Genomic DNA, 14135 nt, shown 5'->3' on the forward strand with positions numbered 1-14135 from the left:
CATCCAATGAATATTCAGGACTGACTTCGTTTAGGATGGACTGGTTTGATCTCCTTGCAGTCCAAGGGACTCTCAAGAGTCTTCTCCAACCCCACAGTTCAAAAGCATCAATTTTTTGGCGCTCAGCTTTCTTTACAGTCCAACTCTCACATCCATATATGACTGCTGGAAAAACCATAGCTTTGACAAGACGGAACTTTGTTGGCAAAGTAATGTCTCTGCTTTTTAATATGCTGTCTAGGTTGGTCATCACTTTTCTTCCAAGGAGTAAGCATCTTTTAATTTCATGGCTGCAGTCACCATCTGCAGTGATTTTGGAGCCCCAAAAAATAAAGTCTGTCACTGTTTCCACTGTTTCCCTATCTATTTGCCATGAAGTGATGGGACCAGATGCCATGATCTTCGTTTTCTGAATGTTGAGCTTTAAGCCAACTTTTTCACTCTCCTCTTTCACTTTCATCAAGAGGCTCTTTAGTTCTTTGCTTTCTGCCATAAGGGTGGTGTCATCTGCATATGAGGTTATTAATATTTTTACTGGCAATCTCGATTCTAGCTTGTGCTTCATCCAGGCCAGTGTTTCTCATGATGTACTCTGCATATAAAGTTTTGTGTGTGTGTGTGTGTGTGTGTATGTGTTTGTGCACGCATATAAGTTAAATAAGCAGGGTGACATTATACAGCCTTGACATACTCCTTTCCCGATTTGGAACCAGTCTGTTGTTCCATGTCCAGTTCTAACTGTTGCTTCCTGACCTGCATACAGGTTTCTCAGGCAGGTCAGGTGGTCTGGTATTCCCATCTCTTTAAGAATTTTCCACAGTTTGTTTTGGTTCACACAGTCAAAGGCTTTGGCATAGTCAATAAAGTAGAAGTAGATGTTTTTCTGGAATTCTCTGGCTTTTTCGATGATCCAGTGGATGTTGGCAATTTGATCTCTGGTTCCTCTGCCTTTTCTAAAACCAGCTTGAACGTCTGGAAGTTCACAGGTCACGTACTGTTGAAGCCTGGCTTGGAGAATTTTGAGCATTACTTTACTAGCGTGTGCAATGAGTGCAGTTGTGTGGTAGTTTGAGCATTCTTTGGCATTGCCTTTGGGATTGGAATGAAAACTGATGTTTTCCAGTCCTGTGGCCACTGCTGAGTTTTCCAAATTTGCTGGCTTATTGAGTGCAGCACTTTGACAGCATCATCTTTCAGGATTTGAAATAGCTCAACTGGAATTCCATCACCTCCACTAGCTATGCTTCCTAAGGCCCTACTTGACTTCGTGTTCCAGGATGTCTGTCTCTAGGTAAGTGATCACACCATCATGATTATCTGGGTTGTGAAGATCTTTTTTGTATGGTTCTTCTGTGTATTCTTGCAACCTCTTCTTAATAGCTTCTGATTCCGTTAGGTCCCTACCATTTCTGTCCTTTACTGAGCCCATCTTTGCATGAAATGTTCCCTTGGTACCTTGGTACCATTTGCATGAAATTACCCTTGGTAATTTTTTTGAAGAGACTCTAGTCTTTCCCATTCTATTGTTTTCCTCTATTCCTTTGCATTGACCACTGAGGAAGGCTTTCTTATCTCTCCTTGCTATTCTTTGGAACTTTGCATTCAAATGGGTATATCTTTCCTTTTCTCCTTTGCTTTTCACTTCTCTTCTTTTCACAGCTATTTGTAAGGCCTCCTGAGACAGCCATTTTGCTTTTTTGCATTTCTTTTTCTTGGGGATGGTCTTGACCCGTCTCCTGTACAATGTCATGAACCTCCATCCATAGTTCACCAGGCACTCTGTCTATCAGATCTAATCCCTTGAATCTATTTCTCACTTCCCCTGTATAATCATAAGGGATTTGATTTAGGTCATATCTGAATGGCCTAGTGGTTTTCCCTACTTTCTTCAATCTAAGTCTGAATTTGGCGATAAGGAGTTCATGCTCTGAGCCACAGTCCACTCCCGGTCTTGTTTTTGCTGACGGCATCGAGCTTCTCCATACAGGGTGCTGATAATGTTCTTTTTCTTTTTAAACCTAGAAACTTGTTTACATGGGTGGGTTCACTTCGTGGAAATTCACTGAGTTGTATACTTCTGATTTTTTTCCCCATTTCTGTATACGATAATCACTTCAGTAAAAAGTTTGCTTAAAGATTAGATTCCACTTTTGACCTGTGATTGTTTTAGCCTATAGACAGCTTTTTCTCTTTCATACATTGTTGTTGTTGTTCAGTTGCTAAGTTGTGTAAACTCTTTGCAACCCCATGAACTGCAACACACCAGGCTTCCCTGTCCTTCACCATCTGCTGAGTTTGCTCAAACTCATGGCCATTGAGTTGGTGATGCCATCCAACCATCTCGTTCTCTGTTGTCAACCCTTTTCCTCCTGCCTTCAGTCTTTCTCAGTATCAGGGTCTGTCATACATACACTACTCCTTTGTCAAAATTGGCAGGTTGTCTGTATGTTCAGTCGCTCAGTTGTAGCCAACTCTTACAACTCCATGGACTGTAGCCCACCAAGCTCCTCTGTCCATGGGATTTTCCAGGCAAGAATACTAGAGTGGTTTGCTATTCCCTCCTCCAGGGGATCTTCTCGACCCAGGGGTTGAACCCATGTCTCTTGAGTCTCCTGCATTGGCAGGTGGATTCTTTACCACTGTGCCACCTGGGATGCTTAGGTTGTGGGTACCCACATGCATTTATATGTTTATGTATTAGAGATGTTGTATGGACATGAAGATGCTTCTTTTATTAATGTAAATATGCTTGTCAAATAGTCAACCCACCAAGTTTCAAATGATGAATCAACTCCGCGATCACTGTTTAAACCAGTTCTCTGAGAAGAATAAGGAAACTTTCACTCTGCCTCACAGAACAGCAAATTGGGAATTTGCTCTACAAATAGAAGAACCTCTTCATTCAATGTTCTCAGTCACTAAAGGCTTCATTTCCAGAAGAAGGCACCTCCTTTTAACCTTTACTCTTTATAAAAATTTAAGGTGTAATTGAAATATAACGTTGAAATATGTATATATGGCAAATGATCACTATAATATGGCTAGTTAACATCCATCACCACACAAAATTTTTTTCTTGAGGTAAGAATTTTTAAGATCTATACTCTCTTAACAACTTTCAGATATATAGTACTCTATTATTAACTGTAGTCATCTTGCTGTCTGTTTACATCCCCATTTCTTATTTATTTTATAACTGGAAATTTGTACCTTTTGACCATCTTCACCCATCTCTCACCCCAACCATCAATCTGTTCTCTGTTAGGATATTTTTTTTGTTTTGTTTGTTTAAGATTGCTCATGTAAGTGAGATCTTAGAGTGTTCATCTTTCTCTGTGTGAATTTTTTCACTTATCCTCATGCCCTCAAGATTCATCTTTGTTGTTGCAGACATCAAGATTTCCTTCTTTTTATAGTTGAATAATATTCTATCCTATATATTTATACACCACATTTTCTTCATTCATTCGTCCATCAGTGGATATTGGGTTGTCTCCATGTCTTGGCTTTTGTAAATAATGCTGCAGTGAACTTGGGCATGTGGATACTTTTAGAATTAGTGCAGTGCTTTTGTTTCTTTCGGATAAATACCCAGACATGGAATTACTGGATCATATGGTAGTCCTATTTTTAGTTTTTTGAGGAACCTCCATACTGTTTTCCATAGTGCGTGCAACAGTTAACATTCCCACCAGCGGTGCACAAAGGGTCCCTTATCTCCACATCCTTGCCAACACTTGTTATTTCTTGTCTTTCTGATAATAGCCATCCTAGCAGGTGTGAGATGATACTTCATTGAGGTTTTGGCTTGCATTTCTCTGATGATCTGTGAATGTTGAGCAGCTTTTCGTGTACCTGTTGGCCATCTAGGTTTTCGTTGGAAAAATGTCTATTTAGATCTCTCATTTTATAATCAGATTGTTTGTTGTTTTGCTATTGAGTTGTATGTTCAGTTCAGTCACTCAGTCATGTCCGACTCTCTGCGACCCCATGAACCACAGCACGCCAGGCCTCCCTGTCCATCACCAACTCTCGGAGTTCACCCAAACCCATGTCCATCGAGTTGGTGATGCCATCCAACCATCTCATCCTCTGTCGTCCCCTTTTCCTCCTGCCCTCAATCTTTCCCAGCATCAGGGTCTTTTCAGATGAGTCAGCTCTTTGTATCAGATGGCCAAAGTATTGGAGTTTGAGCTTCAACATCAGTCCTTCCAGTGAACACCCAGGACTGATCTCCTTTAGGATGGACTGGTATGATCTCCTTGCAGTCCAAGGGACTCTGAAGAGTCTTCTCCAACACCACAGTTCAAAAGCACCAATTCTTTGGCGCTCAGCTTTCTTTATAGTCCAACTCTCATATCCATGCATGACCACTGGAAAAACCATAGCCTTGACTAGATGGACCTTTGTTGGCAAAGTAATGTCTCTGCTTTTTAATATGCTGTCTAGATTGGTCATAACTTTCCTTCCAAGGAATAAGCATCTTTTAATTTCATGGCTGCAGTCACCATCTGCAGTGATTTTGGAACCCAGAAAAATAAAATCAGCCACTGTTTCCCCTGTTTCCTTATCTGTTTGCCATGAAGTTAGTTGTATGGGTTCTTTATATATTTTGGGTATTAACCCCACCTGATACGGGTTCTCTCTGTATTTTGGTTATTAACCTCATCTGATATTATATTTTGTCAGATATATAATTTGCAGATCTCTTCTTCTGTACGGTAGGTTGCCTTTTCATTTTGTTGGTGGTGTCTTTTGCTGTGGAGAGGCTTTTTATTGACCTTTATCATGCAACTAAAAAATAGGAACTCTTCACATGATATTAAAAAAAATTCCGTCCTTTACTCTGGAAGTTAACTCAAAATAAGGCAGTTTAGGAAAACCTAGCCTGGTTGAGGTAGAAAATCCTGTTGCCTTGACTTCTCCCAACAGGCCATCTCTCTCAGCTCTGTTTGGCCTTAGTTAAATACTTGAAAGTCCTCCTAAGTCTTGCATCTTGTCTTCTGATCATACCATTGTGAAAATTCATTCTCTCTCCCTGGCAGGCCCTTACCTGTTTCAGGGAACTCCTGAAATCCCTTTCCCATGACACTTGCTAGAGGTCCCCATGTCTCTTGTGTCCTCTCACTTTACCGTATATATTCGTCTCTGCCATGTCACATACCACACATAAGTGTTTATTTGTCTTCTAGTACTAGTCTTTTGAAATTTATTAATTGACCTGTGGTAGAGGTTCAATAAATATTGAAAGGATGAATGATTGGGCATATTTTCTGAAAGACAGTAGCAGTTTTCTGCAGATTAGAAGTCAATTATAATATTTGATATTGTCAGATACATTTTAACTTTTTTCAGAAGTAGTGGTACTTTGGGCTAATTTTTCAGTAAACCCAGGAGTGTGTATTTACAGCAGAGGGCATATTGTGACAGGAGGAGAGAGTGATGCTGACTGATTCACATGGGTGTCAGACTGTAACCTTGGCCTCTTTAGCATTGTCCTCTAACAGCTGATACAATTTTGGTGGAATCTCTGGAGAAACACTGTGAAATGTTCTGGTTCTATATGCAGAATTTAGAAATCATAAATCTAACATATAGATCTTGACTGCACAGGGTTTACAGATTAAAACCAGCAGATGAGACTGTGTCGGCATCAGGATGTTATAATTGGGCCAGTGTAGGCATTAAGCCAGTGATAATTTTGTTCATCTTGAATATTATAAAGTTAAATTCCAGAATATGTTATCTGAAGTTTTATCATTTCACTTCAGCATGTAATTTCTCAAGCCAATTTTAATTTTAAAAGATGTGAGTAGAATCATTGCCATTTGTCCAGAAGTTTGGACTAATAGGATTAGATTAAGAAATGAATAAGTATGGAGTGCCTGCTCAGGGTTTAAAACTATTAGTGTTACCTAAAAAGTGTGACTTTGACCTTGATGTTAAGCAGCCTGTATTTTATTGATGATATAAGAAAACACAGATACATAGTGATTTCTGACTGTTTCTTTCCACCCCAACTGTCTGTAAATGGGAGGCCAAGCAGAAAAGACAGGCTGTGAGTTCAAACAGATCTGGGTTAGAATCTTGGCTTTTAAAAAAATTAAATAACGAGTTATATGATCGTGGTCACATTGGCATCTCTGGAATTGTTGTTTCTCTGTGTGCTAAGGGAGGTAAGAATATATGCAACTTGTAGTTTTTTTACTTATTTTTGAGAGTTAATAACAGTCCGTATAAAACCTCTGGCATATGATAAGTGCACTTTAATGGGTGTTTAAACGAAAGCGAAGTTGCTCAGTCATGTCCGACTCTTTGTGATCCCATGGACTGTAGCCTACTAGGCTCCTCCATCCATGGGATTTTCCAGGCAATAGTACTGGAGTGGGTTACCATTTCCTTCTCTAGGGGATCTTCCTGACTCAGGGATCGAACCCAGGTCTCCCGCATTGTAGACAGATGCTTTACCGTCTGAGCCACATAAATACAGTTTTATTTGCAGTAGTCAGCTTAGTCCAGGCCACTGGTGATAGATTTCATGATGATAGCTAACGAAAGTCAAGCTCCGTAGTTGATTGGATGGGCAGTCTTGGAAACTGTGCTTCAGTCTTCCCATTGTGGAGTAAAGTAAGTGACCTTCTGTTTGTTTTTAAGAGTATTAAGGAGAATTGTTAGAAGAGGGTTCATCATATTTAGCCTGTGGAACCATCTGACCAGTGGTATCACACAGGGAATAGTTTGTTACGGAGTCCACGTGGAGTGAGATAAGGAAGCAGGAATCTCAGAGATGGACATAACACTGTATTCCTGTATGCTGTATTCCTCCTCCGCCTCCTCCTCCCCTTATCCTCCTCCGCATGTGAGTTTCAGTTGTTTATTAGCAAATACTATGCCCTTTGCTGTCTTCTGTAGCAGTTGTGAAGCTTATTCTGGATGCCTGTGTGTTAACTAGTGGGGCATTTGGACTTTGCTGAAAGTTCCAAATTGTTTAAATTCTGTTTGGGGCAAATGACTATTTCTTATTGCATGAAATCATTTTCCTTTCATGTCTGTTTTTTCACTGGAGGGTTGGTGCCCTGGAGCAGAGTCTCTGCTCTGCAAACCCAAAACACAAGTTTCTCTGGGTGTATCTTATTTTAATCCAGTCCCTTTCATACTGTAAGGCTCTGACCTGCTTGGAGCCTTATACTTGGTTACAATCAATGCTTTGTCCTTTAGAGTCATATATGACTGGCCACTGGGTTGACTCAGCGTTTAGCTATCAAATATGGCTCTGAGAAAAAGTTATTTCCCTAGAAATGGGCAGCTGCACTGGAAAATGAAACCTTGGTCCATTTTGAGTCATTTAGGGAAAGTGAGTGGCAGTTTCAAAATTGAAGTTAGGACCAGGCAGAGAAAGGGCAGGGCCAGCTCCAAAGCTGAGAACCAGTCAGAACTCAGCTGGGTTTCACAGAAGAGACCTTCAGGGGAGCTTTCTGTGATTCGAGAAGTTATGTGTACTTTGTACTGTATCTGTGATTATGAAAGGATAATTATTTAGAAGTTGGCATTTCTTCCTTGGTGGATAGTTGATTTCTGTTAATGTCCACGAGAATTTCACTACTGCTGAGATGTCAGCTTACTCTCTATTCATTCCCTTTGGTCCAGGGACTTGAACTACTTTACATTAATTTTGTCAGTAATTCTTATAACATCCCTGTGTGGGAGCTTCTTTTGACGTGAGGGATGACAGAACTTGCTTCAGTTTACATAGCAGGTCAGTCTCTGGGATGGAAAATTTGACCCAGGATTTGTGGTTCTAGCATTAGCTTGTTTGGTTCCTTAAGTGTGCAGTCTTTCAACTTCATCTCTCTCCCCTTTTCTTCCTCCTGTTTTCCCTCTGCTGGAGGAAATAATATCAAGCAAATAGGGAGAGATTGGTCTTCTAAGTGGTTAGAGACTTAGGAATTCTGCCTCTAGGCACAGAGTTTCGGATCCTTGGCTTGGGATGGAAGAAAGCAGCAGAAGACTGATATCCCAATCCGTGACATGTCCTAACTGTTTTTTTGACCAGTGCGTACTTTTATTTTTGTTCTTTTCTTACCCCTTGTTGCGAGAAGAGGAGGCTGTGAGAATTTTCTCTGTGCCAGCCTTATATGTGGGACGGTCCAGATGTTTTTAATGCTCAGCAGATACCATTACTTGCTTTGGGTTGGGGGCCAGAGAGGAGGAGGTGAAGCAGCCACTTTGGGGTGGGGTTGGAAGGAGGAGGGTGGAATGTAGGAAGAAGGACATTTCTCTGTGTTTTCTTAGTCATAGGATTCTGAATCCCAAGTAGCTAAATTTAGCACAGGTTCCTGTTGAAAGCATCATTTTTTGGAGGCGGGTGGTGAGGGGAGAACGGAAAACCTTTTTGTGTATCCTGCTCCATGAAGCCAATAGGGAAGCAGGAGGAGGTGAGGTTGCCATGGAGATGGTAGCTGTGTGCAAGGAGAGAGCAGCAGGGTTTAGAATTCCAGGAAGGAAGAGAGAGTGATGTCATCAGATTCCATGGACCAGCCCAGGAACCCCTGTGAGGTTGGTGGGGAGTTGGGTGTGCGTGGGGGTGGTGGATGGGCATTTGTGCAAGGGAATTGTGGCTTCACTAAGGTGTGGGGAGTCCAGTTCAAGCAGAGAGGTTGGTTGTGTGGAATCATGCTGATCTGAGTTAATGCCTGCTTTTTAAAAATCTGTAAATCATTCTGAATTTGCAGAATATTTTCTTTGTTGAAAGGATATAGTCATTTAAGAAAGGAGCTAATCTAGATGTAGAAATATAATACCTTTTTAGAGTTCTGTTCCCTGTAGTATTTGTGTGTGCCTTTATCCCTTGTATGTGAGGGTATTTGTGCACCTATTTTGGATCTATAGTTGCCTTTGTAGGATGCCTTTTATGGTGCTGCATGCAGTTCAGTGCTTTATTATTAATGCTTGATGTTGTATTTATTTTTCTACGAATCGGTGTGTATAAATAAAGCACAGTTTTTATTTTTTAAAAATCTGAAAGAAAATCAAAGTGTTGCTTTTGCAGCAGAAAACTGCATGCTTCAGGACAGTCATTCTGAACATACGCGTGCGTGTCTGTACTGATGCTGAAGGGCAAATGTGTTTCTTTTGGAATGACTGAGGGGCCAAATATTCTAAAAAACAAATACAACTGAATCTGTGCATCCAGGTGAATATTGTCCTTCAAAATAGCCACTTTGACTATGGTGATATAACCACTGTGCAAAACATAAAGAACTCTCCTTTGGAATCAGCTTCAGAGATGAGTGATGAGGAAAACATTTTTAATATCTGACACCGCATTTTTTATTTAAAAAGAATACCTAGTTTGATCAGACTCTGGCTTTCTTTGAATTGGCTTTTTCTGATTTGGGGTTGTCAAAAAATCAAATCTATGTTCAAACGATGAGCTTTTGTCCCACTTAAGGATATTTAAAGTCATAGGTTTAGTTTCTGAAGGTATTTTCATTTTCAGATCAAGAGCTCCTAGATTATGTAGTTTAGCAGTGGCTACATAATTGATGACAGCCTATGAGGAAGAAGAGTGTTCTGCGGTGTGTCTGAGGGCACAGACCGAGGAGCCAGGTTGACTTAGGTCTGCACCCTGTTCTCCTTCTCAGTGACTGACCTTGGGCAGGTAGCAGTCTCGTGGTGCATTGGTTTCCTTATGTCTAAAACAGGGATGGTAGTGCTGTGAATACCAGCCTTACAGTATGGTGCTGAGGGTAAGTAAACTGATACGAAAACCACTTAAACATTTAGTATATGCTCAATCAGTGCTTGGTTTGGCTGTTGTCATTAATAATTATACATTTCTTTGAATTACAAAATTATGAAGTAGATGATTTCAGACACCACTGAACGTCCAGGAGGGTGGGCCTTGGGAATCTGTAATTGTTCAGTGATTCCCAGATGATTGTGATGAGCAGCCAGGTTTGAGAACCCTTGCGTTTAATCTACTTTGAGTATGGCCCCCGCACTAGATGTGCCATCATTTCCTGAGATCTTACTAGAAATGCAGAGTCTCAGGTACCCCACCAAACCCACTGAATCAGAATCTGCATTTTTAACAGGATACCCTGCTGTGACCTGTATGCATGTTAAAATTTAAGAAGCACTGATTTTCCTCCACCAATGAGGGTAACTGGGTGACAACTCCAAGTTACAAGGTAGACTGTGCTCATGCGTCTTCTCAGTCATATTCTGCTCTTTGTCACCCCATAGACTATTGCCCACCAGGCTCGTCTGTGATGGCATTCTCTAGGCAAGAATCCTGGAGTGGTTTGCTGTTTCCTCCTCCAAGGGATCTTTCCAACCCAAGGATCAAACCTGCATCTCTTGTATCTCCTGCATTGGCAGGTAGATTCTTTACCACTGCACAACCTGGGAAGTCCCCTCTCCCCCCCACAAAAAAAAATTGGATTATCTCTGTTACTCTCATTGGTAGAAGAGAAACAGTCAGGCTAAGCCAGTTTGAGCTTGCACGTCCCTTCCCTGTTGCCTAGCCTGGAAATAAACACTTTTCTGGACTACGTCACTGAGTAATGGAAAGAATAGAGTTATAATTGTGCCTCTGGCCCTACCACTTATTAGCCATTTGGCCTTGATCTAATCATTCAGCCTCTCTGAAGTGTCCTCAACTGATCATGGAAATAACACCTGGACCATGAAATAATGGAGTGGAGCTTGTTCAAGAATTAAGGTGTGATGAGATCTGATAGAGACTGCCCTTGCATAAATTCATAGTAGTTGACCATTTGTTTTAGGAATTTAAGTTTGTGTGTTCTTTTAAAAAATTACTGTTTAAAAAAAAAAAACCCACCACAAATTCAGGTGATTTCATTTGAAGTCGTTTAGGCTAGTTCCAGGCAAGAATTGACATGGCGTTTATCAGAAGATCTTTGAATTATAATGAGCATTATCTTCTTTCTGACCAGGAAATTTACAGGATAAGAGGAGGTTTGGGGACTTGCTCTGGGGACACCAGAAGTAGATGGGGAAGAAGAGTTCAGGTCAGAGGACTGTTAGCTGTAGACAGTAGTGCTTTGGAAGCAGCAGCGAGAGTAGGAAACAGAAAGGCCTGTTGTCACTCAGCCATACATGTCTTACGGGACTGAGGACTCAGGGAGGACTGTGAACTCAAAGCATACAATCAGAATTGTTAGAGTAGCTGTCCTCTGGAGGGTGGCGCGGTGCTTTGTATATATTATGCCCTTATCTTAACATCTCTACCGGCACAGTAGATCAGCGAGGATGAGTAATTTGCCCTAAGTTACTCAACTAATAACAACAGAGCTGAATCATGTTGAATAGTAATGTGAGTGATGAAATGATTATAAAAGTGAAATTGAAATAGCTATTGTATGCCAGTTAAAGTACAATTCATTATGTCTGTATTGCCCCTTGGACTAAAGGATTGACATGTTAGCCTGTCTCAAAGGAATTTTGGAATGCTGCAGTTATCCTTTTGGGATATATTTCTTTTATACTCTTGAGGCTAATTTAGAAGGTTTTTTTTGTTTGTTTTTGTTTTTTAAGTCTTCAGTTTAGTGAAATAGCAGTTTCAACTGAATATCACAATGTAAGAGTTGTTTGACCATGGGATTTTGACCTTGACCCAAGATAAGAGATCCATTTTACATGACAAGGTAGTATAGTTAGGTGTTTATCTGTATATATGTGACCAAAACACGTTTCATGGAATAATTCTTACCCTTATTATTAAAACATGAGGTACTTGATTCTTTCTGTTTAAAAATTCTATTGTAGTCCAGTATACTGACCTTAAAGTGTGGTCCATGGACAGCTCCCCACCCCCGCTCCGCAAGGTGCACCAGAACCTTTTAGGAGGTCTTCAAGGTCAAAATTCTTCATAACATTAAGATGTTCTTTGCCTTCCCTACTATGTTGACATTTGCACTGATGTATAAGCAACGATGGGTCATCCTAGTGTGAATCAAGGCACCGGCACCAAACTGTACTGGTTAGTAGTCATTATTTTTTTCACCACCACAGTCTTGCACTTAAAGGAGAGGGGGGGAAAGCCAGTTTCATTGCTGTCATGTAATGAAATGTGTCAATATTGAGAAGATCTTTATAGTTTAGTGAACCAGTATTTTATAAATGAGCAATGCATGATGTTACATAATCGTGATAGGTAAAAAAAATTGTTCAAAATACAGGACAGGCCAATGGATTTTATGAAAAATTCACTGATATGCATTGCCACACTGCAACTAACTTTAAGGAACTGTCACTTTGCAAGTTTTGATATTATATTAAGGAAGAATATTCATAGATATGTGAAAGTACTCCTACTTTTTACAAACACATATCTGTAGGAGGCCAAATTTTCTTCATATACTTTCACCAAAATAAAATATCACAACAGAAGCAGGTATCTTAGCCATCTTCTATTAAGTTGGCTGTGAAAGATATTTGCAGAAAAATGTATGACAGTAGCATTGTTCTCACTACATTTTTTTGTATGTTTCTTTCCTTTAAATTTATTTTTAATTGGAGGATAATTGCTTTGCAATATTGTGTTGGTTTCCGCCATACATCTACATGAATCAGCCATAGGTATACATATGTCCCCTCCCTCTTGGACCTCCCTCCCACCCCTGTAGATTGTCACATATCCTTGGCTGTCTATTTTCCAGATGGTAATGTATATATTTCAATATACGTTGTATATGTTGTCCCACCCTCTGCTTGCCCGACTGTGTCCGCAAGTCTGTTCTTTATGTCTGCGTCGCCATTGCTGCCCTGCTACCATCTTTTCTAGATTCCATATATGTGTGTTAATATACGATATTTGTTTTTCTCTTTCTCACTTACTTTACTCTGCATAATAGGCTCTAGGTTCATCCACCTCATTAGAACTGACTCATATGTGTTCCTTTTTATAGCTGAGTACTATTTCACTGTATATATGTACCACAACTTCTTTATCCATTCATCTGTTGAGAGACATCTAGGTTGCTTTCATATCCTAGCTATTGTAAATAGTGCTGCAGTAATATTGGGGTAGATGTGTCTTTTTCAGTTATGGTTTCCTCAGGGTTTAAATGCCCAGGAGTGGGTTTATTGGGTCATGAAGTGAAGTGAAGTAAAAGTCGCTCAGTCGTGTCAGACTCTTTTCAACTGCATGGATTGTAGTCCATGTAATTCTCCAGGGGATCTTCCCAACCCAGGGTTCGAACCCAGGTCTCCCACATTGCAGATGAATTCTTTACCAGCTGAGTTGGGTCATATGTTAGTTTTATTCCTTATTTTTTAAGGAATCTTCATACTGTTCTCCATAGTGGCTGTATCAAAATACAGTTAATTTTTGTAAAAGCTTTCATGTTAGCATAGTGGTTTGTTACTGGTATTTTAAAATGAATTAACAAATAGTTTTAAAACTGCAGTTTTCGTTTTTAATAGACAAATACTAATCTTTATTAACTCCCATAAACAAAAGTTCTCTGGGATCTCTAGTAATTTTTAAGTGTGGAAAGAGATTCTAAGACCAGATAGTTGAGAACTGCTGCTTTAACTTTTGATTTTATAATAATGATTGAGATCTCTTAAATCAGTCGTGAATGGGTCTTGACTCAGTTTGAAAGTATACTGAGCCAGATAGGAATTGCATTGTGAAGGCAAGGAGGACTTTGCTCGATCTTACTTGAGTTGAGTTGATGTGGGAGAACACTCTTAAGTGTGAAGTCACTTGAGTCAAGTTGAGATCTTCAAACCCATCCAGATCTTGCCTCCTGTGATGTCCCTTCTTTGTGATTTCTTCAGGCTTTTCTCACTGCATTGTCAGCCTTGTACATTTGTTCCTTTTGGGCCTGATGTTTACATTTTATCGCATGATTCATATTGTGCTTGTTTACATGCCTGTCTCTCTCACTAGACTACGAGTTCCTCGAGAAAAGAGTCAGTAACTTAATTTGTCTTTCTGTTTCTACCGTAGTACCAGACACATGAATGTCTCTCAGTAAATGTTTGTTGAGGGAATAAATAAATAGGGAGAAAAAAGAAATGAACAGGTGAGGCCAGATTTTAGAGTCTTTGGAACTTGATCCTGTAAGCAGTGGAGAGCCATTAGCATGGGAGAGCTGTGA

General features: G+C 40.1%; 1 protein-coding gene across 22 annotated transcripts in view; it reads left to right on the forward strand.

Annotated features, from left to right (window-relative positions):
- RBFOX2 (RNA binding fox-1 homolog 2) overlaps positions 1-14135 on the forward strand; it is a 287477-nt gene that overhangs the window by 57336 nt on the left and 216006 nt on the right. Inside the window, exon 1 of one of the 22 annotated variants that reach the window (XM_043880696.1) lies at positions 8494-8556. The exons of 20 other annotated variants lie outside the window; for them this stretch is intronic. In XM_043880696.1, the coding sequence (XP_043736631.1) occupies positions 8515-8556 (42 nt within the window). In that variant the 5' untranslated portion in view covers positions 8494-8514. Of the gene's footprint in view, positions 1-8493; positions 8557-14135 lie in introns of those variants that run through there. One more of the 22 variants, XM_043880692.1, reaches the window with a different exon arrangement.

The sequence above is a fragment of the Cervus elaphus genome, chromosome 22 (genome assembly GCF_910594005.1).
Source record: "Cervus elaphus chromosome 22, mCerEla1.1, whole genome shotgun sequence".
NCBI classification, from domain to species: Eukaryota; Metazoa; Chordata; class Mammalia; order Artiodactyla; family Cervidae; genus Cervus; species Cervus elaphus.